The sequence below is a fragment of the Pipistrellus hanaki genome, assembly GCF_964339955.1.
Source record: "Pipistrellus hanaki genome assembly, chromosome: 2".
NCBI lineage: Eukaryota > Metazoa > Chordata > Mammalia > Chiroptera > Vespertilionidae > Pipistrellus > Pipistrellus hanaki.
Genome location: NC_140504.1, coordinates 302,390 through 329,965, shown reverse-complemented (window position 1 = coordinate 329,965; position 27,576 = coordinate 302,390). Strand labels below are relative to the sequence as shown.

The 27,576-nt window shown below is 43.4% G+C and overlaps 1 protein-coding gene across 1 annotated transcript in view; it reads left to right on the top strand.

The window, feature by feature from the left end:
* Positions 1-300: 300 nt before the first annotated feature.
* Positions 301-27,576, top strand: part of LTN1 (listerin E3 ubiquitin protein ligase 1) — a 48,752-nt gene continuing 21,476 nt past the window's right edge. The window contains exons 1-16 of the mRNA XM_084873528.1: positions 301-418; positions 5,243-5,446; positions 6,149-6,247; positions 7,610-7,840; positions 12,029-12,081; positions 13,442-13,622; positions 15,135-15,308; positions 15,826-16,016; positions 16,865-17,000; positions 18,302-19,111; positions 19,409-19,450; positions 22,809-22,998; positions 23,653-23,892; positions 25,083-25,236; positions 25,965-26,109; positions 26,694-26,880. Of these exons, the coding sequence (XP_084729654.1) occupies positions 377-418; positions 5,243-5,446; positions 6,149-6,247; positions 7,610-7,840; positions 12,029-12,081; positions 13,442-13,622; positions 15,135-15,308; positions 15,826-16,016; positions 16,865-17,000; positions 18,302-19,111; positions 19,409-19,450; positions 22,809-22,998; positions 23,653-23,892; positions 25,083-25,236; positions 25,965-26,109; positions 26,694-26,880 (3,079 nt within the window). The 5' untranslated portion in view covers positions 301-376. The remainder of the gene's footprint in view (positions 419-5,242; positions 5,447-6,148; positions 6,248-7,609; positions 7,841-12,028; positions 12,082-13,441; positions 13,623-15,134; positions 15,309-15,825; positions 16,017-16,864; positions 17,001-18,301; positions 19,112-19,408; positions 19,451-22,808; positions 22,999-23,652; positions 23,893-25,082; positions 25,237-25,964; positions 26,110-26,693; positions 26,881-27,576) is intronic.

Below are 27,576 nucleotides of genomic sequence, written 5' to 3'. Positions count from 1 at the left end.
GTCTCACACTGCCCTGGCCAGCCGTCCCACTGCAACCATCCTACAGCCTCCCCTCCGCCGGAACCAATCTCGCCTCCTGCAGCCCGGGAAGGGGAGTCAGCGCGGCGGTCCCAGGCGCGGCTTCCTATTGGGCAGCGGTGACGTCACTCAGAGACGTGGCTCTAATTGTGAGGTGACGCGGAAGGCAGCCAGGGCCGCGGCGGGAGGCGGAGGGCGGAGGGCCGGAGCGGAAGAGGGGCGGCCGGAAGACCGGGTGGGTGGCGGAAGGGGAGGGCCCGGAAGTTGTTGTGTGACCGCTTCCGGAGGCAGGGCCGGAAGTTGTGGCCCGGCTGTGTCAACCCGGGGGCTGCGGCTGAGGGTGGCGGAGATCGCGACCATGGGCGGGAAGAACAAGCAGCGGACCAAAGGGAACCTGCGGGTGAGAGCGGGCGGCCGGCCGAGCGGGCGGCGGGGCGGCGGGTGCGGGAGCGTGCCCTCCCGCGGGCGGGCGTCCCCACGGCGGCGGTGAGCCGGGCGGAGGGAGGAGGGGTCCACGCCGGCTGCCGCCCGCGCACCTTCCTGAATGCGGCGGCGGACGACCGGGAGGCACCTGCGGGCGCGCTGGGGCCGCGGACTCCGGGGGTGGGAGGCTGCCGGACGGAGCCTGAGGGCCGGGGTCCAGGACAGGCTCTCGCCCTCCCGCCTCCCCATCCCTTCTGCAGCCGCACGGAGCCCAGATGTCCTCAATGATTTGTTTTTATTTTGAAGATGCCTTCAATGTTTTGTTTTTTAAATACTCTAAATATAAAGAAAAGAGTACTAGGGAGTAATATGCAAGATTATTATAACGACAACCAATATATTGGTCACCTAGACTCACCAGGTGTCAATAATTGGTCATCTTTGCTTCCTCGGTCTAAATATGTGTGATTTGTTGAACCATATGAGAAGTACTTGCAGAAATTCAGCTCCTGAGTACTTTGTGTGAATTATAAGAATAATGCCACTCTACATAACCGCGAACAATTCTAACATAGAAAAATGTAACTTCGATATAATACTGTTAGCTAACAGAATACAGCATTGTATTCAGATTTTTCTAGTCATCTCAATGTGTTCTCTCTCTCTCTCTCTCTCTCTCTCTGAAATCAGTAAAAACATATTTTAAAGAATTTAAGAAATAAACATTTTAAAAAGCCAAGATCCAGCTGGAGACCACTCATTTCCATGTGTTATTTAGATCTTGACAGTCTCCCGGCTTTTTCCCCATGGTGGGAGGGGTGTTCTTTTATGGCATGGACAGTTTGGAAGAGTCTAGGCCAATTGTTTTGCTTAACTTAGAGTTGTCTCCTCGTTCCTTATGATTTGATTCAGGTTAAACCATTTTGACAGGAATGCTTCCTAGATGAAGCTCTGACTTTCTCCCTGTGTCATAGCCTGTTTGTCTCATCACTGGTGGTATTTGTTTCTTCACTTGATAAAGTGAGTTTTTTCCATTGATTACCTATCTATCTATCTATCTACCTACCTACCTACCAAAGCCCAGTGACGGTTAATGGTGGAACCAGAACGACTGATCGCTATGACCGCACTGACCACCCGGGCAGACCTTCAATGCAGGAGTTGCCCCCTGGTGGTCAGTGTACTCCAGTCAGGAGCTGGGCTCATGGCTGGTGAGTGCAGTGGTGGTGGCGGTTGCTTCTCCTGCCTCCGCAGTAGTGCTAAGGAGTGGCGAGCCAAGCAGTAAAGAGTGAACAGGCAGGCGGTTAGGAGTGAGGGGTCCCGGATTGCCAGAGGGATATCTGATGGGGCCTAAACCTGCAGTTGGACATCCCCCGAGGGGTTCCAGATTGCAAGATGACACAAGCCAGGCTGAGTGACACCCCCCTCCGCATGCACAGATTTCGTGCATTGGGCCTCTAGTTAAAAATATATTAAGCCGAAACCGGTTTGGCTCAATGGATAGAGTGTCGGCTTGGGGACTGAAAGGTCCCGGGTTCGATTCCGGTCAAGGGCATGTGCCTTGGTTGCGGGCATATCCCCAGTAGGGGGTGTGCAAGAGGCAGCTGATCGATGACTCTCTTTCATCGATATTTCTAACTCTCTATCTCTCTCCCTTCCTCTCTGTACAAAATTAATAAAATATATTTTAAAAAAATATATATATATATATTAAGTGATAGTTTGAGACTGGGAATACCTTGTTCTCTCCCACAGACTTCCATCTAATAGTTTTAGCATTCTTTGTTAGTAATTGCTGGAATTAGTTACTGCTATGTTGGTCTAAAAACTTACGTTTAATCTTGACAAAAACCCACATAACAAGTTAGCTACAGTTATCTCATTTTAAGAATGATGGCACTGAGGCTTAAGAGATGAATTTATCTAAGGTCATGTAACCAGGAGTTGTGGAATTGGGATTTGAGTGGCAGTCATTGATGCAGCAGAAGACCTTGAATTCTGAATGCCAGGTATTCAAACGTGATAGACAAATGCCCCCTTCGCTCTGGTTAATCCTCACCTGAGGATATTTTTCCCGTTGATTTTTAGAGAGTGGAAAGGAGAGGGGGGAGACAAAGAGAGAAACATGGATGTGATTGGTTGCCTTCTGCATGCGCCCCAACCAGGGCTGGGGACCGAGCCTGCAACCCAGGTACATGTCATTCATTGGAATTGAATCTGAGATCCTTTAGTCTGCGGGCCAATGCTCTACCCATTGGGGAAACTGTCTAGGGCCCATTTTCTTGGTGATAGACACTGATAAGTATATAAATAATGGTAATATATTAGAGAATTACGATAGAGGTATGAGTAGAGAGGAAGTGGGGGAATAGAAAAGAATGGGGATTGACTTGAGTGAGGCAAATGTTGAAAACCTGAGTGTGTTTTGAAGGAGGAGTGGGAGTTTGTCAGACAATTAAAATGTAGAGGTTTTCAGGTGGAGAAAAAAGATCATGCAAAGACGCAAGTGTAATTTGTGAAAGGGCATAGTTTATTCAGGGACCCTTACCTTCATTTTATGACTGGAACATACATTGTGGCAGTCAGTTGAGGCAAAGGGAGGAAAGAGGGCAGATCATTCCTGAACCGGTGAGACCAGCCGGGGAAAGATATGTTCTGAGTTTGGTGTTTAAACTGTAGACACAAGTTCACCACTTCAAAATACTTTGTTCTCTCCCACAAACTTCCATCTCCTAGTTTTATCATTCTTTGATGATAATTGCTAGACCACCACTGCTATGGTGGTCTAAAAACTGGAAGACAGGCACAAAGGAGTGAGGTAGGTGTATGAGAAAGTTAATTGCCGGAAAGAAAATCAGGTTCTTGTTCTTTGAGCTGTGGGTATAAACATCTGACATACAATAGAATAATTAAAAAGATACAGTAACTGTATTTCAAACTCAAAGTAGACATTGAGTAAAAAATACAATCAGAGCATTGAACTAATTTGTTACTTTTAAATTGGAAACTAGAAATGGGATACCTTTTCTCCCACGCCCAGTTATCACTGTCCAGCTCCGATAATTGAGGTCAGTTCAGAATTCAGCCTTGACTCCTTTAGCTTTTAGCAATAATTAGTTTTTTATTCTGTTTTATAATAAAGCTGTTTACAAATGGGGTTATAGATAAAATTCTGATGTCCTAAGGTTATCATATTTAGTTTTCAGAATTGTATTTTAGTTCACTAACTTTCTTTGTAGCTTTTTGTTCATGTGTCAATATTGAGAAAGACAAATTGAATAGCGTTCATTTTAATAATGTTTTAAAGTAGAGAACCTTTGTTGCAATTAGTCTTAAATGCTGCTATTTTGAAAAAATTTAATTCAGGCCATCATTTCCATTTCTGGTCACTCACTTTAGTTTAGAAAGTAATCCAGATTATTCCTTGACAAATAAGTTCTCCCTGTACACTTTTGTTAGGTACAGGCAAACCGAATCACATTTGATAGCCCTTTTTGAACATTCTTATAGAGAAATAAGAAGCAGATAAGTTTAGAGCACATGTGTCAAACACAAGGCCCACGGGCCAAATCCAGCCCGCCAGGCCTTGCAATGTGGCCTTTACCGCGCTGTCATCACTGCACTCGGCTGTCAGTTTATGACATTGTCAGTTTATGACTGTTCAGTAAACCATTCGGCCCACGATTTAGGCTGGATTTTAGATTTTGGCCCCTTCTCTGATTGAGTTCGACACCCCTAGTTTAGAGGGATTGTCATCCTGGGCTTGGAACTGAGGCATTTTCCTATTTGATGACACCATATGAATTTCTTTCAACAGTTCAAATATTTTCTTTCTGTCACAACTAATCCCTTAACATTTAGTGCTGAGAGACTACCACTTTGTGTGACAGTCAAGCAGACCACTGATTATGGTTCAAAACAAAATAATGTATCTTATGATAATCGTATTGATTTTTATGTCCATAATAATGTAATTTGTAACCATTTTGAGTTAATTTTACATTACACAGTATACAAGTGTATATACATATTATTTATAAAAACATTGGAAGTAAAACATTTGATAAAACAATACTTGGGCTTAGCATTCGTGATGCATTCTCTGATTTTAAATATTTTATTTTTTATTATTATTATTTTTTTAATATATTTTATTGATTTTTCACAGAGAGGAAGGGAGAGAGATAGAGAGCCAGAAACATCGATGAGAGAGAAACATCGACCAGCTGCCTCTTGCACACCCCCCACCGGGGATGTGCCCACAACCAAGATACATGCCCTTGACTGGAATCGAACCTGGGACCCTTCAGTCCACAGACCGACGCTCTGCCATTGTGTCATGACTCATTAACTTTGATATCATGTACCTAGTTTAAAGAACATTTTTCTGATGTTTAGGAAACCAGGAAATAGCTCCTAACACATTGTGGACCAGTAGTTTCATTGCTAGCGCTACGCAGTGGCCAGATAAGTTTCTATTGAATGAGTACAAAAAACATTTTACATAAATGTTCTTCCAAGCTAATATCTTTTTAAAATATGATACTTTGTAAAGCACTGTATAATATGAAAACATGAGAAATCTCATGATCCGTCCGCAGTGCGCTGAGATCATTACTGAGACCCTCTTGGTGATGGAAACATTCACCCTTGGGGACATTGCACTGAAATCTTAGGCTAAAAAGTAGTAGTTCTCAAATAAAAGCTTGTTTTTCCATGGCAATTACCAAGGATGACTCAACTCAAAGTTACATTTGACCTCTTCCTGGACTCTGACGTTTTTTCTCTCTTTTCTTATCAGCCTTCAAACAGTGGCCGAGCTGCAGAACTTCTAGCCAAAGAACAGGGAACTGTGCCTGGATTCATTGGTTTTGGAACATTTCAGAGTGACCTGGGCTACGTTCCTGCCGTTCAAGGAGCTGAGGAAATAGACAACCTTGTGGATTCTGATTTCCGAATGGTGCTGCGGAAACTTTCTAAGAAAGATGTCACCACGAAATTAAAAGTGAGATTTCTTGTTTCCATGAAAATGATGAAGATAATCCTTTTATTTTTTTTTATTTTTTTAAAATACATTTTATTGATTTTTTACAGAGAGGAAGGGAGAGAGAGCTGGAAACATCGATGAGAGAGAGACATCCACCAGCTGCCTCTTGCACATCCCACACCAGGGATGTGTCCGCAACCAATGTATATGCCCTTGACCGGAATTGAACCTGGAACCTTTCAGTCCTCAGACCGACGCTCTATCCACTGAGCCAAACTGGTTTTGGCAATAATCCTTTTATTAAGATATCATTGGCATATTTCATGTAGAGAGAAATGAATCATCGCTAGTAATTTTTTTCTCTGTTGCACTTTTTTCTGACACACAGACTTAAGCGTAGTTTGCAGTTGCCTTCTAGTTATAAATCAGTGTGCTGCTCTGCACTTTTTGGAGCCACTTTGGCTTTCTCGCTGTATTCTTTTTATCCCATTAGAGAATGTAATTTAATCCTGTGTATTTATCTTTTTAAAAACAACTTAAAGTTTTCTATCATACTAGCTTGTAAAGGAACTCTTTATATTAGTCCTATGTATCAGCACAAATAGAAACAATGTATTCTCCCATTAAATAAAACAGATGAAGCTTCTAGAACAGAATGAATGTAATAAAAAGCCAATATAATGGCTATTGATCCTTAACAATGCTAATAATTTACTTTAGGCTATGCAAGAATTTGGAACTATGTGCACAGAGAGAGACACAGAAATTGTAAAAGGAGTTCTTCCATACTGGCCAAGAATTTTTTGCAAAATTTCACTTGTAAGTATCCAGACTTTACTGGCTTATTTCTGTTGTATTTTTTTTTTTTTTTTAATTGACTTTTAGAGAGAGGAAGGCCTTGAAGGGAAGGAGGGAGGTCCAGAGGGAAGGAGGAAGAGATAGAGATAGATCAGTTTGTTGTTCCATTTATTTATGTGTTTACTAGAGAACCGGTGCACAAATTCATGCACAGGTGGGGTCCCTCAGCCTGGCTGGCAATTGGAGCAATCGGGGTTGGCCAGCTGGGGGGAGAGACTGCAGGAGGTTGGTCAGCCACAAAAGGTTGGGTGTGGGAGTGCACTGACCACCAGGGGCCAGCTCCTGCATTGAGCGCCTGCCCCCTGTTGGTCAGTGTGCATCACAGGACTGGTCATTTGGTCGACTGGTCATAACAGTTGCTTAGGTTTTATACATGTAGATAGATTGTTTGATTCATACATGTGCCCTGACTGGGGATTGAACCCACAACTTTGGTCTTTCAGGACAACACTCTAACCAACTGAACTATCCTGCCAGAGCAGTTGTATATTTTTTTAATCTAAATTATAGAGTCTGTAATGTTTATAGTACATTTTTGGTAAGGATTATGAAATGTTACACTAATTGGATCTTAATTACACGTTGTATGACGTGTATAGGGAGTCTGTGTTTTCAAAAGTTAGGTTAGATTTACTCAAATGCTTTCCAGTCACAATAAATTTGGGTAGTTTAATTTCTGTGTATATTTGATGCAGAAGAATGAGAATCAATAAGGCCCGCAAAATCATTTAGTCTGGCCCTGCCAAAGCATTATTGGTGAGTTAATTAAATGTTTGACCAAATATAGCAGGCTAATTTTTAAAAAAATATATTTTATTGATTTTACACAGAGAGGAATTGAGAGGGACAGAGAGTTAGAAACATCGATGAGAGAGAAACATCGACCAGCTGCCTCTTGCACACCCCCCCGACTGGGGATGTGCCTGCAACCAAGGTACATGCCCTTGACCGGAATTGAACCCGGGACCTTTCAGTCTGCAGGCCGACGCTCTATCCACTGAGCCAAACCGGTCCCGGCTAGCAGGCTAATTTTTAAGTTGATAATTTTGTATGGCCCTCCAATGATGTCATAAATATCCAAATGGCTCTTGTCAGGAAAAAAGTTCCCCACACTTGGGTTAAGGCCTAGCCTTGGCTCAGTCTTGAATGTAGTTTTTATGTCTTTGGGAGAAGGGAAATAAATTAATTACTTCACATAGTTTCTATTGTTTAGTTCTGTAAATAGTTGAATTCTTATTAAGGGGTCGTCATAGCATGTACAGAATTATGTATATTTATTTTAATGAGTTAGATCTATTTTAAACCATCTTATGTTTTCAATAGGACCATGACCGACGGGTTCGAGAAGCCACACAGCAAGCTTTTGAAAAACTTATCCTCAAAGTTAAGAAACACTTGGCTCCTTATTTAAAAAGTTTAATGGGCTATTGGCTCATAGCACAGTGTGATACTTATGCACCAGCCGCGTCCGCAGCAAAAGATGCCTTCGAAGCAGCCTTCCCTCCCAGCAAACAGCCTGAAGCCATAGCATTCTGTAAGGATGAGATCACAAGTGTAAGTTCTTGCCACTCTGTTTTTTAGTATTAAAGTATTTAAGGGGTAGCAGGCATATTTCAGTGGCAGCTTTTTTTTTTTTTTTTTTTTTTTTTTTTTTTCCAGTGACAGCTTTCTTACCTAGCTTTATGAGGGAGTATGTGTGTGGAATCTTCCAACAGAAAATTATCATTAAAAAAATATATATGTGTGTATGTATTTGTGTGTGTGTGTGTGTGTGTGTGTGTGTGTATACACACACATAGGTATATGTTCTTATTGATTTTTTTTTTTTTAGACACAGGAAGGAAGAGGGATAGGAGACAGAAACATTGATGAGAGAGAAACATCCATCGCTGCCTCCTGCATGCTCCCTGCTGGGAATCCAGCCTGAAACACCCGTGCATGTATCCTGCCCAGGATCAAACTGGGAACCTCTTGGTTCACCCACTGGGCCACAGCGGCCGGGCAGAAGATTGTTTAACACAACTATTCATGTTGCATTTTAAATGTGATTAACACTGGTCAAAACCGGTTTGGCTCAGTGGATAGAGTATCAGCCTATGGACTGAAAGGTCCCGGGTTCGATTCTGGTCAAGGGCATGTACCTGGGTTGCAGGCACATCCCCGGTGGGGGTGTGCAAGAGGCAGCTGATCGATGATTCTCTCTCATCGATGTTTCTAACTCTCTATCCCTCTCCTTTTCTCTCTGTAAAATATCAATAAAATATATTTAAGAAAATAAAATAAAATAAATGTGATTAACACTGGAGGCCCGGAACATGAAATTTGTGCACAGACGGGATCCTTAGGCCTGGCTGGCATTCAGGGCCCGTTGGGGCCTCCTAGCTGCCGGCCGGGACCTGCCTTTGCTTCACACGGTCAGTGCATGTCACAGCAAGCGATCAAACTCCAGGTCTCACGGTCAAATTCCTGAGGGGACAATTTGCATATTAGCCTTTTATAAGCAACCATTACAACTGGTCAACCTAATGGCTGGTTGCTATGACGCACACTGACTACCAGGGGTTAGATGTTCAATGCAGGAGCTGCTCCCAGTGGTCAGTACACTCCCACAGCCAACCTTCACGGCCGACCAACCTCCTGTGGTCCCAAACCCTGGCTGACTGGCCCAGTCGACCCCTGTTGGGACTGGGCGAGATGGCCCTGATCGGCCCAATCACCGGCCAGGCTGAGAGACCCCACCCATGCACGTATTCGTGCCTCTATAATATAAAAAAAGAGTGCATCTGAAAACTCAATCTAAACTTCCTTCCCCCGTATTTCCATGTTAACACATGTTTACATGTCTACTTCATTCTTTTTTCTGGCTCTCTGCTATTCCTCTGTATGGATATATGGCAGTCCAGGTAACTTTTAAAATATACATGTGTAGTTTTACTGCAATATTTTCAATATAACAAACACTGCTTTAGTGGACATCATGAGTAGATCTCTTCCCACCTGTGGGGGTGATAACTGTCAGGACTTTGAATCATCATTTGTTGGGTCAAAAGATATGAACATGTAAAATTTCTTTCTTTTTTTTTTAAATATATTTTATTGATTTTTTACAGAGAGGAAGGGAGAGGGGGAGAGAGTTAGAAACATCGACCAGCTGCCTCTTGCACACTCCCTACCGGGGATGTGCCCGCAACCAATGTACATGCCCTTGACCGGAATCGAACCTGGGACCTTTCAGTCCGCAGACCGACGCTCTACCACTAAGCCAAACCGGTTTCGGCTGAACGTGTAAAATTTCTATAAGTGTTGACAAATTACCCTTCAAATTGCTATACACATCTGGACTCCTGAAAGTTTCTTCATCTCCCGGCCCACACTTTGCCAACTGGTATCAGCCATAACTTCTGTGGCTTTCAGTTAGTCTGCATCTCGTACTGTTTTCCTTTGTCCCTCCTTTTTGCTATTCCTGAAATATGGACTAGAAAAACAGATGATCAGTCTTCTCAATATTACATGAAATAAAAATGGATGGACTGTGAGTGAGAGGGAGTTGAGGATCTAAAAAATGTATACTTCTGTTCATTCCCTTATGCAGTGCTCCTGGGTCTTCAGAGCCCATGTCTGTCCTCCTTTCCTCCCTGCTCCCATCAGACAGCCAGCCTTCCTGTGGTCTCCCCTGCTTGCTACAACATGGACTCCAGGGCTCTTCCTGGCTGGTCCTCCCCCGACTCCTCTCCCACAGGCACACTTCTGCAGCCTCCTTCCCCAGGAGGGTCTCAATCCTTCCAGGCTCCATTTCTCAGTTTGTGCCAAGCTTGTCTTTCTAGGGGAGAGGATTTGTACCTTCAATCATCTCAAAGGGAGTTCTCTAAGCAACCACAAGGCAAGAGTCGCTTGTTTATGTAAATATCAAGTGGTGCCTGTTATGAAAGTGAAGTGTCATGAGTCTGGACACCATGAGTTTTAGAAAATGCACCCTTGCTGGTTTGGCTCAGTGGATAGAGTATCTGTGGACTGAAGGGTCCCGGGTTTGATTCCGGTCAAGGTAACATGCATCCCCACTGGGCTTGATTCCCAGTGAGAGGCGTGCAGGAGGCAGTCAATCAATGATTCTCATAATTTTTTTTTTAAAGATTTATTTATTTTTATTTTATTTTATATTTTATTGATTTTTTACAGAGAGGAAGAGAGAGGGAGAGTTAGAAACATCGATGAGAGAGAATCATCGATCAGCTGCCTCCTGCATACCTCCCACCGGGGATGTGCCGCAACCAAGTACATGCCCTTGACCAGAATCGAACCCGGGACCTTTCAGTCTGCAGGCTGACGCTCTATCCATTGAGCCAAACTGGTTTCGGCCTCTCTCATAATTTTTAAAATATATATGTTTTTTTGATTTTAGAGAGGAAGAGAGAGGGAGAAAGAGATAGAAACATCAATGATGAGAGAAAATTACTAATTGGCTGCCTCCTGCACACCTCACACTGGGGATTGAGCCCGCAACTCGGGGATATGCCCAGACAGGGAATAGAACCTTGGACCCTTCAGTCCTCAGGCCGATGCTCTATCCACTGAGCCAAAATGGGGAGGACTTTTTCTTATCATTGATGTTTCTATCTCTCTCTTCCTTTCCCTTCTCTCTGAATTCACTAAAAATATATACAATAAAAATAAGTTTAAAATGTAAAAAAAGTTTAAGAATAAGAGTTTTAGAAAATGGATTTTGAGATAACTGATTGGCTGTTCATGGTGGGGTGTGTGTGTGTGTGTGTGTGTGTGTGTGTGTGTGTGTGTGCGCGCGCGCTGGCTTTTTGTGGAACCTGTGAGTGATTTCCTCCATGTTACTTTCCCCTCAGCTTCTGTCACAGTTCATCGCAGGTACAGGTTTGCACTTTGTTCCAAAGACAAAGCCAACTTAGAGGGGAGTTAGACAAATGAAAGTCAAAATGCCAGACTTAGACGGTACATGATGTGCATTCTAGTTCCCCAGTTCAGGTCTCGGAGATTCTGTCTGCAGATCGTGTGTTGTGCTGCCTGTAAAAGGGAGGGCCTGGGGACACCATTTGTTCAGGGCCCCTCTCCCATCAGCAAGGTGTGTGACCCCAGATGACTTGTTGTCCCTCCGTTTCCCAGTCTGTCACCATGGGGATTGTCCTCCATTGAGAAGTTGTGAGGATGGAGGGAGGTGAGGCAGGAAGTGTGCTCCGAGCATTGCCTGGCATGTGGGAATGCTCAGCTAGTGTCGCGTCTGTTGGTGCTGGTGAAGCTGACACCGAAGCTGGGTCCTCGCTTGTGCTGGGCCCAGAAGGAGGCAGACGCACCCAGCATTTCCGACAGGAGCTAGACTTGCCTGTGACGGGGCAGAGCACAGCCAGAGCACAGCCGTGTTCTTCTCTGAGCAGGGAAGCGCTCAGAGGGGAAGGGGAGCAGGGCCTGATTCTCCTAAGTACTGACAGGGAGTCCACGCCCTGCACCACTCGGCACGCCGGACCGAGAAGCCAGGGCAGGAGTGTCTCGGGGACACTTTCTCCTGATGGAATCGGCAGGTGTTTGGAAAAGTAACCCCAGCCAGCAGCAGCCAGTCTTGGGGATGATGGGGAAAGAAAATAAGTAAATTCAAACCTTGAGCTTTGCTGCTTACTGCAGCTTCTCTGTGGGGCGGGAGACCTGTTGAGGTAGGGTGAGGTTGGCTCTCCCTCTCACTTTCAGTTCGATGGCATCTCAAGGCTCCGCTGTCCCCCTCAGGTGCTGCAGGACCACCTGCTAAAGGAAACTCCCGACTCCCTCAGCGACCCACAGTAAGTTGTACGTGGAACTCGCGTTAAGGACTGTCTCACTCCTGGGTTATAAGGTGACATGTGTAAAGGGGTGCTGCATGCAGAGATGAAAATGGACTGGAGCCGAAACCGGTTTGGCTCAGTGGTAGAGCATTGGTCTGCGGACTGAAAGGTTCCAGGTTCGATTCCGGTCAAGGGCATGTACATTGGTTGCGGGCACATCTCCAGTAGGGGGTGTGCAAGAGGCAGCTGGTCGATGTTTCTCTCTCATTGATGTTTCTAGCTCTCTATCTCTCTCCCTTCCTCTCTGTAAAAAATCAATAAAATATATCTGAAAAAAAGAAAAAAAGAAAATGGACTGGAGTGCTGTGGGCAGGTACTGTCCTCGGTGCTGCTCCCTGTGGTCCGTCCTGCTGGGTGAGGTGCATGATCTGGGAGCCACATATTTGGTTTGTTTACAAAGAGATGCTTTTAGGTTTTTCCCACATTCACTTCTTTTTAAAAATAGATTTTATTTTATTTTTTTTAAGTATATCTTTTATTTCAGAGAGAAAGGGAGAGAGAGAGGGGCAGGGGGAGAGAAACATCAATGGTGAGAGAGAATCATTGATCGGCTGCCTCCTGCACATCCCCACTGAATAATCTTGCCTGCAGTCTGGGCATGTACCCCTGACCGGAATTGAACCTGGGACTCTTCAGTCTGCAAGCTGATGCTCTATACACTGAGCCAAACTGACTAGGGTGAAAAAATATATATTATTGATTTTAGAGAGAGGAAGGGAGAGGGATGAGAGAGAGAGTCATCAATTGATCAATTGGCTGCCTCCTGCACACTCCCTCCTGGGGATCTAGTCCAAAACCCAGGCATGTGCCCTGGCTGGGAATCGAACCAAGACCCCTGGTTCATGGCCTAATGCTCAGCCACTGAGCCACACTGGCCAGGCCACATTCACCTTCTGACAGTCCTAGCAGGAACCATTCTGTGGTCTGGCTGAAAATCGTTAGAGACTATGAATAGTTTTACTGAAATAGTAGTAAAATGTTCCCTTTACTTTTCTTACGTTTTAATCACACTGTTTGAGTCTGTCGGGAAGGGAATCTTAGACGCAGTGACACCCGCCCCTGAGGCTCATCCCGTTGCCTGCTGCCGAGAGCAGTGGACTTGTGCACGTCCCCAGCTGTGGCTCTCATCACTGCCACCTGTTCTGTGAAAGCTGATTGGAATTCGTGGCTGTTTGTATTTTGAGGAGGGGTTGGCATAGGAAGAATAGAATATAGAAATAAAGCAACTTTGGTAGGCATTTAAAATAGAAGATATTTAAAGTATGTAGTTTGGCTTATATTTAATCATTAAACATATTTATTTTCTTTTTACAATAAGAACTGTTCCAGAGGAAGAAAGAGAAGCTAAATTCTATCGGGTTATAACCTGTTCCTTATTGGCATTAAAGAAATTGCTTTGCCTCTTACCTGATAATGAACTTGACTCCCTGGAGGAGAAATTTAAGTCTCTTCTATCACAGAATAAATTTTGGAAGTATGGAAAACACAATATACCTCAGGTATCTTAATCTTTTTTATCTTAAGACATTTCTCTGATTTATTTTTTCCCTCTGAACTTGCTAGTTTATGTTTATGCTTTATGTGTATTGTTTATGTTTAAAACTCTACAAATGCATCTCTGTGGTGGCACTGAGTCACCTCTCTTACCAGATGTCACTATATTTTCTTTTTGTTATTTCCTATTTGGGCGTCAGCTTCTAAGTGAACTGTCGTCCTCCTCACTCCTGGCACCTTACCATTGTGGAGCACAAAGCTATTCTGGGGGCACGTGTTCATTCTTCCCTTTCCTTTGTCCCCACCTCCGCCTCCACCCGCTGACCTTCCAAATGTGCTCACATGGCGTCGTGTTACATTCCTTTCCATTTACTGCTTTTTCTTAGTACTTTAAAAAAGTGTTAAAATACTTTACACTCATCATGTTCCTAGATGTGTATGTGGCCATGGCTTCTGACTGCTGAGTAGTTTTCAGAAGGTGCCTCCACTCCATTTATCTTCCCACCCCCCACACCCCTCACCCCTGTGGTAGGCACCGATTCCTCTAGTTCCTCACCCTCACAGCTCTTCATGCCTGTATCCTCAGATCTGTGAGCATTTATTTTTCCGAAAACCTCATTTGCTGAGTTGAGAGTAAATGCATATGGACTCGGGCTGGAGTGCTCACTTGAACGGCTGTTACGCTGGACTGGACCATCAGTGCATGCAGAGTCCTGCGCATCTCTGGTCTAGCCACGCAGCTTCCTCGTTGTCACCAGAGCAATAGCAGTTCAGTGATTCTAACTTGAGTTACTCCGCTATGTGACACTCTGTTGATGGTGCTGTGTGTGTGGTTCTAATCTGCTTGTTGACATCTTTTCTTGCTTGGGATGTGCTGTTTTCATCCTCTTTGTGTGTCTTACACTCTCGTTGGTGTTTTTCTTTTTGTCTTTTTAAGCTACTTGGATAATTTTTTTTTTAATTGAGCTTTAAATAATTATGTATTTATTTTTAGATTAGGAATTGTATTTGCTTATTTTTCAGATCTGTGCCTTTTCTAATAGTCCTTCCTCTCAAATTTCTTAAACTTTTGTTAACTGTAATAAGGATTGTTGGTATGGAGTTTGTAACTGATAATTTTAAGATTTAAAGTCTCAGATCTCTGTGTTAACTTTGGTTTCTAGTGATAGTGGCTCTAGGTATCTTGTTTTTGTCTGATTCTGTGTAACATTGTGCTGCTAGCATGTCTGTAGGAATAATCCATGGCCCCAGTGAAGGGTTCTGCACTTAGCTCTGATTTGCTTCAGCCACAGAAACAGGAAGTTGAATTCTTTCTACTTACATTTTTGGCTTGCTTATTCCTAGTGGCTTCTCATTCATTCCATACTCTTAAGAATATTCTTTGACATATTTTTCTAGTTGTTTTCATTTTATTAATGGGAAGGTTATGAGTAACCTATCTGTCCTTAACAATGAATAAAAGCCTATCCTAGTTTTATTTTGCTTGAATTTAATTCAACTTCTGTGTTTTCTTTTAGATCCGCTCAGCTTACTTTGAGTTAGTTTCTGCTTTGTGCCAGCGTATTCCACAGTTGATGCAAAAGGAAGCATCAAAAGTGAGCTCGTCTGTTCTACTTAGCATTGATGACAGTGACCCCATTGTCTGCCGTGCTCTCTGGGAAGCTGTACTTTATACACTTACAACTATCGAGGTACGTAGGAGAAGCACATTTAGTACACCCGGGAACACTTGTCTTGGAGAGAGCTTCTAGGTTATAATATCTGAAAGTTATTGGAAAAAAGCTTCTTGGAAATAAAATATTTAATCCAAAACTTGTGTAAATCATAAACTGATTATAAAATGGCAAAGAGTTTTATTTACTTTCGTTTAACCATCACTCATTCTTATGTGGCTCATTGAAGCAAGCATATCTGAATCTTATATTTAAGACTAAATATTGCTGTTATTTTGAGAATGCAGCTTTTATAGAAATATTTTAATTGTAAGTAGTTATTTCTGGTGAATATTTTTTGGAAGCATGTAGGATACATGATACTATATGTAATAAATTTCTTATAATTTCAGAGTTTTAGTTTATAAAGACAGTGGGAGATACTAGCTTTTTTAGGTAGAATACTTGATTTTTATTTTTAAGACCTATGTGTCTTCTCTGTTAGTTGGGAAAATTATGTTTATAATCTTTATTATTATAATCTTTCTTTGGTTAGGACTGTTGGCTTCATGTAAATGCAAAAAAAAGTGTTTTCCCCAAGCTGTCAGCTGTGGTTCGTGAAGGTGGTCGGGGTCTTGCCACTGTTATATATCCTTATCTTCTGCCGTTCATCAGCAAACTCCCTCAGTCCATCACAGACCCAAGGCTGGACTTCTTCAGAAACTTCCTCACCTCTCTAGTTGCAGGGTAAGGAATTTAAAGTCTTGATCTTTAAAAATACTTGTTATTGTTATCAGAGAGGAAGAGAGAGGATGGAAGAGAGAGAAACATGAATGATAAGAGAGACTCATTGATCGGCTGCCTCCTGCATGCCCCCTTCTCAGGATCAAGCCTGCAACCCATGCACGTGTCTTAATTCGGAATCAAACTGACCTCCTGGTTCATAGATTGAAGCTCAGCCATTGAGCCACACCGGCCAGGCTAGTCTTGCTCTATAAAGTGAAGGAGTTTTCTGCTATTTTCTCGGATGGGTAGAACACATATACATTAGTGTCTTATTTAAATTTTCCCAAAATTGCTTTACTGTTCATTTAACACTTTTCAAATTTTTAGAGAATTTAATTGTAAATGTTCTTGGGTACTTGAGACTTTTTTCACAGTTCTTTTTTTTTTTTTTTTTTTTTTTTAAATATATTTTATTGATTTTGTACAGAGAGGAAGGGAGAGAGATAGAGAGCCAGAAACATCGTTGAGAGAGAGTCATCGATCAGCTGCCTCTTGCACACCCCCCCCCCCCCCCCCCCCCGGGGATATGCCCGCAGCCAAGGTACATGCCCCCGACCGGAATCGAACCTGGGTCCCTTCAGTCCCCAAGCCGACGCTCTATCCATTGAGCCAAACTGGTCTCGGCTTTTTTCACAGTTCTTCAAGTTTATATTCTATCAGACTGTATTCTCAGTTTTCAGTTTAAGAATTTTATTTGTAAAAATTCATCTTCTTTTGGTGGATGCCTTTTCCATGGTTTTGTTTTGGTGTTTCTGCATTGCTTATATTCTTTTCTATGAAAGAGTAAGCCACAGTTTTTGTTATTTCAGGCTGTCAACAGAGAGAATCAAAGCCAGCTTCTCAGAGTGCTCAGCAGTGATGTCTGCTTTTTTTGAATGCCTGCGTTTTATAATGCAGCAAAGCTTAGGTGAGGAGGAGATGGAGGAGATGCTTGTCAACGACCAGGTATGCATAGTGTGGAACCACCCGGGCCTCACCCTGACCATGAAGAGAACAGCTCTTTGAGTCTTGTTGCCATTTCTGTTGATTAGCCTTCCTCCTAAGGGTGTCACAGCTGGTAGTAGAATAGTCTCATGCTATCATGTCTGGGGACTGGTCTCTGGATGTACAAGCCCTGCCTGTTTTAAGAGTTGAAATGCAAAATGGAATTTAGAAATTGCTATTTGTGACCTTTTGTATTAAGTTTAAATGATGCAAACAGTTATTTAAAAACTAGAGGCCTGGTGCATGAAATTTGTGCATGGAGGTGGTGTTCCTCAGTCCAGCCTGCACCCTCTCCAATCTGGGACCCCTCGAGGGATGTCCAACTGCCTATTTAGGCCCGATCCCAGGACTGCTGGCTCCCAATCGCTCGCCTGCCTGTCTGCCTGATTGCCCCTAATCGCTTCTGCCTGCCAGTCTGATCACCCCCTAACCACTCCCCTGCCAACCTGATTGATGCCTAATTGCTCCCTTGCCTGCAATTACTATTATTATATAGGATATTTATATTATATAGGATATTTACATACCTGTATGTTTTTTAATATGTACATATTTTTACTGATTCCAGAGAGGAAGGGAGAGGGGAGAGAGAGAGAAACATCAGTGATGAGACAATCATTGATTGTCTGCCTCCTGCATGCCCCTCTTGGGTATTGAGCCTGAAACCTGGGCATGTGCCCTGACCGGGAATTGAACTGTGACCTCTTGGTTCCTGGATTGACATTCAGCCTCTGAACCACGCCCGGCAGGGCCTTGTATCCTTTTGTGAACAGCTGTGCTTGGCTTTTAGAACCAGAGATACAAGCAGGTTTTGGAATAATGGCTCTTACGGTGGAATATTGATACAATAAAAGCCCAGATCCTCCTTGCTTTCACAGATAGTTAACTTCTCTTATTTTTGTAATTTAATAAAAAGGGTTCTGATTTCTGTAGGTCTTCTGTGTCTTTCATAATGGCTTAGAAAATAAGAAAACTTGAATAACTTCAGAAGATGAAGAGAAAACTATATTATCTGTTAATGACAGTAATCTTGGTTAATCATTATAAAAACAAAGTAATGCAGGGGGAATAGTGTGAAATCATTATGCTCTTTCTATGATATGAAAATTATTTTCAAGTTAACTCTTTTCAGAGTTCGGGGGTGGGAATCCATGTTTTTCGTTCATTAAATATGAACATTTATAATATTTTGCAAATACCTTGTTTAAATGTTACGTATTTCTCCTGAAAACTGAACTTTTCTGTTTCACCTTATTTTTCAGCTGATTCCTGTGATTGACACAGTTCTTAAAGACCCAAGATTGCATGATGGGCAACTCTTTGACTATTTAGCAGAAACTTTAAGTTCTTGGGAAGCCAAAGCAGACATGGAGAAAAACGATAAAGCTGCTCAGAACTTTGAGAAAGTGCTGCTGAATTTCTGGGAAAGACTCTCCGAGGTCTGTTACAAGAAGATCAACGTGCCAGAAGCTGATGTGAAGTGTGTTTCAGGTGTATCGAGCCTACTGCAGGTCCTTCAGAAGCCGAAGAGCTCACTGAAGTCAAGTGCCAAAAGAGCGGGTAAGGTTAGGTTTGCTGATGAGGTCCCTGAAGGTGACGACCAGAACGAGAAGCGTGCCTCCTCCGAAGGGGAGCACAGGGAGATCTGTGCATTAGTGGCTAAGCCTCTCCCCGCCCCTCCCGACTCAGACTTGATGTCTCCTCGGCGGAAGAAACCGCTGGAAGACTTAGTCTGCAGACTAGCAGAGATGAGTATTAATTATGTCAACGAACAGAAGTCAGAGCAACACCTGAGGTTTCTTTCCACTCTGCTCAGTTCCTTCTCTTCAACCCAAGTATTCAAGATGCTACTAGGTGATGAAAAGCCGAGTATCACCAAATCCAAACCTCTGGAAATAGCCAAACTTATACAGAGAAACCCGGCAGTGCAGTTCTTATACCAGAAAGTGGTGGGTTGGCTAAACGAAGACACGAGGACGGAGGCCGGCTTCGTGGTGGACATTCTGTACAGTGCCCTTTGTTGCTGCAAGGATGAGAAGGAGAGGAAAGACATCCTGGATGATCTCACTGAGGTATTACTGCTGGGTATCTTTTCAGAGGAATGGTGTACCCACCTGTGATCACAGACAAGAAAAGTGGGTCCTGCTGGGTGGTGAGGGGGTGGTTTCTGAGGACAGGCAGCGTGGTGACTGTGACTTGGGAAGCGGTGAGACAAGAGCTTGGAAGTAAAAGGGTCAGTGCTTTCACTCCATGCGTTACAGTTGGACGAGCTAGAAAGGTTTTATTTTTCAGTGATCACAGGTTACTTAATGTACTTCTATATGTGTACTGTTCGTTCAGAGATTGTTCCTGACTCTTTCTTCTTTTAGGTGGATCTGAAATGGAATTCGGTTCTTCAGATCATTGAAAAGGTATCACAGGGATGATTTCCTTTCTTTGTGTGTTTATGAGTGTGGAAACATTAACGCCGCAGTCCCAATCACTCCCTGGAATGCGGTCAGGTGTCTGTTGGAGGACTTCCTCGTCCTTGTAACTTCCTGTAGCTGGGAAGACGTTGGTGCTTGCCTTTTTGCAGTGTTTTTCTGGTTAGGCGTATCAGGGGCGGATGAACAGTCTCTGGAATATCCAGGGTTTCTTCTTAGCAGGTAACAAAGGCAGGGTTAAAAGCTATTTTTTAAACAGAGGCTGAAATTTCTACTCTTACCCCAATTACTTTTCCTTCTACATAAAGGGACTGAGTGGCTCTAGCTTTGACTAGAACACATCAGGCAATTGTTGGCCCAGCTTCCAACCTTTGATGGCCTCTGGACTAAATAAGAAATTGGTGATGAGAATAATGAAAATAAATCAAGGAACATAAGCAATTTCGAAAGTTAAAATAGTTTCAGTATTTCCTAATGAAGGTACAGATGTAACTTAACACATTTCTACCCCTAGAAATTTTAGGACTAAGTACCTACATTTTTAAAGCATTTTTAGGTTATTTTTAAGTTTTACACAGATAACTCTTTAATTTACAAGTGTTTTTCTATCTGTTTAAAAAAGATTTTGTTTTTTGTTTTTAAGAGAGGAAGGGAGAGAGAAAGAGAAACATTAGTGATGAGAGAGAATCATTGATTGGCTGCCTCGGGAAGGCCCCACACTGAGGATTGAGCCCGAAACTCAGGCATGTGCCCTTGACCAGAATTGAACCTGGGACCCTTCAGTTCTCAGGCTGAGGCACTATCCACTGAGCCAAACCGATTAGGGCTTTTCTCTCTTTTAAAATTATGTTACAGCTCTGACCACATAGCTCAGTTAGAGCGTTTTCCTAATAGACCAAAGTTGTGGTTTTGTTACCTGTTCAGGGCATATACAAGAATCAACCTATGAATGCATAAATAAGTGGAGCAACAAATCAATGTTTCTCTCTCTCTTCTTCCCCCCCCCCTCTCTCTCCCCCCTTCCCTCCCTCTTTCCGTCCCTCCCTCTCCCTCTCCCATCAGTAAAAAATAACTAAAAATAAAGTGAAGTGGTGGTGTAACATAAGTAAAATTTCCCACCTTCACCATTTCTCAGTGTGCAGTGCAGTAGTGCTATGTGCTCTCACGTTACTGTGCAGCTGGTTTCCAGAGCTTTTTCATCTTGCAAAACTGAAGCTCTGCCAGTTAAACAGTCACTTCCCATTTCCCCCAATAGTTTGTTTTTACAAAAGAAAAACAGAACGTTACTGTTTTTTAACGAGAAATGTGACCTACCAGGCACATCTTTGCATTCGCCTTATCCAGTGCCTTCTCTCCCCATAGGCGGGCGGCATGGAGCCACACTAACAGCGCTGCCTGCGGGTCTAGAGTCAGAGCCAGGGAGCTGGGACTGATGAGAGCAGTGTGCTCACTGCCGTCTTGGAAAGGACCTGCACACAGTCCAGACACGTGCTGGGAGGTCGTCCTCCTGGGCAGGGTTTGCCTCCCTCGCGTGCATGTAGGAGGCACTCCCTCTCCTTAGAGCTGGTCTCATTCTTTCTGTAGCTTGGTTAAAACAGAAGTTGAATTTCACATCTTGCTAACCTGAGACACATTTTATTCAGAAGGTTATTTTCTGGATTCTGTAAAATAGATTGGTTTATTTGATAAACTGTAGTAAGAAAGCCTATTTTGTAGCTGTCTAAACTCTAGTTTCCCTTGTTTTTTAATGCAACCTCATACTCTGAGAAGAGTCCTATAGTCACCCTTTTTAAAAACAACCTGAATTTTGTATCTAGAAGGGGACCTTAGAGATTTTCTAGTTTAATCTTCATTTTTCACATTAGGAAATAGGTGCAGGTTGATTTAAGAGATTTGCCAGCCCTAGCTGGTTTGGCTTCATGGATAGAGCATTGGCCTGTGGACTGAAGGGTCCTGTGTTTGATTTTGGTCAAGGGCATCTGCCTGGGTTGCAGGCTCAATAACCAGTGTGGGGAGTGCAGAAGGCAGCCAATCCATGATTCTCATCGTTTCTATCTCTCTGTCCCTTCCTCTCTGTAACCAATAAAAATATTAAAAAAGAGAGGGAGATTTATCCAATGCCCTAGTCCAGTCGGTTGTTCAGTTGGTTGGAATGTCATTCCATATCAAAAGGTTTCAGGTTTGATTTCCCATCAGCGCACATAAGGTGCTAGTTGGATCCCTGGTCCAGGCCTATATGGGAGGCTCCCTCCCTGCCTTCTTCCCTCCCTCCCTCCCTCCTCTCCTCCCTCCTCCCCTCCCTTCCCCCCTCCTTTCCCACCACCCCTTTCCTTCCTTTCTCTCTGAAAATCAATGAAAACATATATTCAGGTGAGGATTTTTTAAAAAGATTTGTCCAAAGTCATAAAGCCAGAATAGTGGTAAAGCTTGGGCTAAAATAAAAGCACTGGTTATCTACAATTTTTTTTTCATTTTTATTGAGAATATCACAGATGTCCCCTTTACCTACAATTTTTTAAGTAAAAGGATAAACAGTTTTTCAGGCACCACCCAATCCACACTTGGATTTTTTTTTTCTCCATAGATTGCTTTGAAATGAACCAAGTTGCAAATTCCTTTCTTCTCAGCCCTTAAAGCAAAAGAAGCTCGGGGAACATGGATCAGCATGCTCTTGGGGTGGATTTACACCTTTTTCCCTTGCTTCCCCACCCCATGAAAATAAACCAGTTGCTGTCAGATATCTGGCCCTGGTAACTATTTCAAAGAATTTGTAGAAACAATAAGTCCCATTACTCCTATTGAAGTAATTTTCCATTATTACATATTAATTGTTCTTTAAAAAATTAATGAACAAAATTACATACCTATAGAGCATTTTAAAAAAGTGTCCTCAAAGTCGAGCCCTCTGTTGTTGAGCATGTCTGCAGTGTTGATAGGTGTCAAAGAAGTTTAAGACAGTCTCTGCTCTCAAGGAACTGACAGTCTCATTGGAAACAAGACACACGCAGATGAAACAGTGTAAATAATAATACAGTCCAGTAAGTGCCTTAGACAGTCTGAGACAGTTAGCGATGAGCATGGGCTGGAGAAGATGGGGTTCATAAAGCAGGCGGGATTGAGATGAGTGGGTAAGAGGGGGTACTCATGGTGGGGGAGGCGGATGAGAAGAGCATGGAGTGCAGTGAGCAAGGCCTAGTGGGAGCAGGAGGCCCAGCCTTAGACGTGAGGAGGAGGGGGCGTGTGCCGGCCCCGTGACAAAGGGAGGCATGCGGTCTGGGACGAGGCCTCCCTCAGGCAGATAACATGCTGATCTTATTCCTAACCATGGCTCCAATTGTGGTTTTAGGCATGTTCTAGTTCAGATAAACATGCTTTAGTAATTTCTTGGCTGAAAGGAGATATCCTTGGAGAGAAGTTGGTAACCTTGGCAAGTCATCTTTGCAACAAGGACTTGGAATCCACAGTGACTTCTGAACCTTACTTCTCAGAAAGATGGACGCTCTTAAGCTTGGTGTTATCCCAGCATGTTAACAACGGTAGGCAACACTGCGGCTTCCTCTTTCCGTGGGTTTCATGCTCCTAAGTTTGCATATTATTGGTTGAGAATAACAAGACTTACTTCATTAAAATATCTTAATTTTATAAGTACCCTAAATGTTTGCTATCTTTGTAGCATGACTTGGATGACATTTAATATCTTTAGTTTATTATTTCTAAAGGGTTTTGAATTTAGCAAAGTTCTTCGCTCTAATTTTGTAGAGCATTGTTTTTAAATCTAATGTAAAAATGCTTTTTTTTTTTAAGTGTTATTTTTATTGATTTCAGAGAGGAAGGGAGAGGGAGAGAGAGACATCCATTGTGAGCGAGAATTATTGATTGGCTGCCTTCTGCACGCCCCACACTGGAGATCGAGCCCACAACCAGGACATGTGCCCTGACCAGGAATCGAACCGTGACCTCCTGGCTCATAGGTTGATGCTCAACCACTGAGCCACGCCGGCTGGGCTAGAACTGCTTTTTCATGTGAGGGCTTTTCTATGTGAGAACAGTTTGGCTGATAGGATTTTCTTTTGTCAAATACACTAGCACCTTTTTTTTTTCTTTTTCTTTTTTAACACATAGACTCAAGTGGAAGTTATTCAAAATTATACTGCTAATATTTTCTATTGTTTGTGATTATTTTTCTCTAGATTACTTGATTGGAGAGGTATATGTTGAAAGAATTATTGTTAAACTTCATGAAACCTTATCCAACATAAAGAAACTGTCAGAAGCTGACAGTATTGACTCTTCAGTGTCTTTCACCTGCAATGTGGCCTATGCCTATTTCAGCTCAGCGACAGGGCACCTACTGGTGCCATCCTCAGAAGACTTGCTGCTCACTCTCTTTCAGTTGTGTGCTCAGAGCAGAGCCAACGCCCGCCTGCCAGGTAACAGCCCCTGCTCACCGGTTCTGCTGCACTCTGGCCCGGACCTTCGCATGTCAGTGCGAGGCTTCGTTAACGGAGTCATGCTTTTGAGTAAAGGACTACAAATCATAAACACTTTCAGCTTTGAAACCAGGTTAAGGATGTATATGGATGTGATGTTTAAGTTCTTCTGTGATAGCATTTTGCAAGGACCATGGTTAGAATGTTAGCCCCTTTACTCGGGAGCTCTGGCAGTTTGCTTACTTTCTTCATGCCTCAGTTTCCACATTTATTAATATCTCTTTCCTTCTCTTAACACATGCAGGCCAGTAGTTTTATTGCTAGCTTTACCAGTAGCCAGATAAGTTTCTATTGAACGAGAACCAAAAATGTTTTACGTAAATGTTAAAGGCACGCTTTAAAATTAAATACCCATTACATTTTGAAGTTATTTATTACATGTTCTTACAAACAAATATCTTTTGAAAGTATGATACTTTGTAAAACACTATGTAATATGAAGCAAGAATTCTCATGTTCCGTCCGCAATGTTAATAAACTTTCAATCTTGATGTATGTCAAAATGAAATTTAGATTGCCTTCTTTAAGGATTATATTCTGCCTTGTGTTAATTTAGACTTATTTATAAAAGGAATATTTAAAAAATGCTACTTATAGGAAGCCCTCCTCTCCAACCCTTCTTCAGTGCTAACTTCTATATTTGGAAAAGGAATACTATTTTTCACACCTAAAGGATTTCAGAGCAGAAAAAAATCTAACTTTAAAAATCTTACCATTTTTTACCTGACGTGGCATGAGCTAGCTTTATTATTGCATATTTATAACACATTTTGTTTGACGTTGAATAGCAATTTGGTTTTCTTTATTATTATTTTTAAATATTTTTATTGATTTCAGAGTTAAAGGGAGAGGGAGAGAAAGATAGAAACATCAAGGATAAGAGAGAATCATTGATCAGCTGCCTCCTACTGGGGATCAAGGCTGAAACCCGGGCACGTGCCCTTGACCAGAATAGAACCTGGGACCTTTTAGTCCGCAGGCCAATGCTCTATCCAAACCAGCCAGGGCTGTTTTCTTTTTTAAATGGCACCTTAGAAATCTGAGATCTGCAGTGAGTTCTTTCAGATGTTTTATAATGATTATACTTACTTCAGTGGGTTTACAAATTACTGTTGACATTTTGATTTTAGACTTTCTTATCTGTAAACTGAAGAATACGTGGCTCTCTGGCGTGAATTTGTTGGTCCACCATCCTGGCCGTCCAGTTCAGCAGAGTGCCTTCCTGCGGGCGTCGGCGCTATGGCTGAAGAACCAGGCTCAGTCTCCGTCTCTGGACATTACGAGGTGACCATTTCTGTGCTCATTTGCACACCATCTCTTATTACTTGATCATTGTCCTTAGTCAGGCTTCATACTAGTGTGGGTGCTTGTGGAAAATGACTTGTTAGGTAAGAAAGTGCTAGGACTCCCGAGAGGATTTCTCCACGTGGATCATAAGCTCCTGGAAGGAAGAATGACGGCGTGACAGGCCTGCCCACTCCTGGCTGCTGCCGGTGGCGGGTGCTGGTGCTGTCCTCCGTCTCCCCTGGGTGGTGTAACCGCAGCCTCCTGGCGGGTCATGTGGTCGTTCTCGCCTGGTTACCTGGCCCGTCTGACAGCCACTGTTCTAAGGCATTTGAATTGCAGTGTACGTCACAGCTCTTACTAAATCCACGTATTAAAGTGAAAACTAATCAGATGCACCCAGAGGCCTTCGGGGTTGAGACAAACATTTTCTGGTCACCGTGCTCTTTTTATGGAAGAAGGGAGCTGTGTTTCAGAAAGATCGGGTCTGAAATAGGTCAGGTTCCCTTCGTGCTGAGGTGGAAGTATCACTCAATTTAAAATCACAGTCATGGGCCTGCGTCCCCCGTGGGCCTGTGTGTGGGAGGAGTGGCGTGGAAAGGCTGCTGCCTGTGCTGCTCTGGCGTCTCGTTCAGGTCAGCTGTCGCCTGCCGGGGCGTTGACCATGTGCCAGGGCGTGAGGTCATTCAGCCTAACAGCAGCGACTGAGTCCTCTGCGTTATTTTCAGTCTCCAGGGACTCTTGTCTGCTGCTGACGATTTGCTGAAGAAGCTCTTAGAGAGTGAAGACGCGTCCCTTCTGGGCATCTACATTGCGAGTGTGATGCCAGACCACCGGGAGTGGGAGAGGATGAGACGGTTGCTGCCGAAGCAGGTATGTTTGAGGCCGGAGAGCATTTCTCACTCTGAGGTTTGGATTTTGTGTGAGCGTAGATGTATTCATTTCTGGCGAAGAAAAGCAAGTGAGTGAGAATAGAGCTCTCTTTGCTCTGATGCCTCTGAATGCTCTGTATCGTGTGTGATGTCCGTGGGTCTGCAGGAACGTGCATGTGGGAGGCTCCAGCAGCAGAAACCAAAGCCTAGGCTTCTAACAAACTAAGGCAGGGGTCCTCAAACTTTTTAAAGTGGGGGCCAGATCACGGTCCCTCAGAGAGCTGGAGGGCCGGACTATATGAACTACTAATTCCTACTGTAACACCTCGGCTGCGCTCACTGCCCAAAAAACCTGGCGGGCCGGATCAGACTCCTCTGCGGGCCGCATGTGGCCCGCGGACCGTAGTTTGAAGACCCCTGAACTAAGGTGCTAACAGACTAATAGTGAGCGGATGCAGCTTCATTTCTGAAGTCATTTTAATGACAATGTGAATGTTCTGATAACTGTATTTTTCTTGTCACATTTGTACACTAGATGGTAAATAGAATATGTAATGATTGTGCATATAATTTATATTTTTGCAGTGGTTGCATAGACCTCTTTTAGAAGGACGACTGAGTTTGAATTATGAGTGTTTCAAAGCAGATTATAAAGAACAAGATACAAAGAAACTCCCTAGCCATTTGTGTACTTCGGCATTAATGAGCAAAATGATATTAGTTGCACTGAAAAAGGAAATAGTCCTAGAAAATAATGAGCTCGAGAAAATAAGTAAGTATATATGAGCATAAATACAAATTTTGAAATACTTTTGATTATACTGCGATTTAAATCTTTCAAGAATCCAGAATCTTCAGCTCCTAATTAACTCTCTTAGGAATGGGAAATCTGAGCTCAGTTAAGTGATGAATGTTCAGTTGCATGTCGGGTGGAAACAGCGGAATCTTGGCTCTCGTCAGGTGTTGAGCAGAATTTGGTGTCAGAACACTTTTCAGACCAGCAGGACATCCGCATCAGCGACCCTGTGTCCTGAGCCAGTAGAGCATCTAGCGAGTCTGGTGGCTCCTCGAGGGCCTGACCTAATGTAACGTGTGGACCACTGTCTCTCGGTCTCCATCGGCTGAACCTTCTTCCTCGCGAGTGGGCTCAGATGGTGCACACTCCCGGTCCGTGTGACCGTACAGGGTGGCGCTGGGGGGGAGGGCCTTTCCAGTTCCTGTGTCGGCTCAGGGGCAGCCCTTAGCCGGGACCTCGCTGGGCGGAGGCTGTGCCGAGGAGGCAGGAGCACGGACTGGCCAGCTCCACGTGCTGTGAAGGGTAGGAGCTGCGCACACAGGATGATGCTCAGAGGGAACCTGTCCCAAAGCAGAACAGGGAAGGAGAGCATCGTCTTTTTTGTTCACTGGATCCCTGATTCCAAACGGACAGCATCATGTATTCAATCTCGTCAACCCTATCAGTTAGATG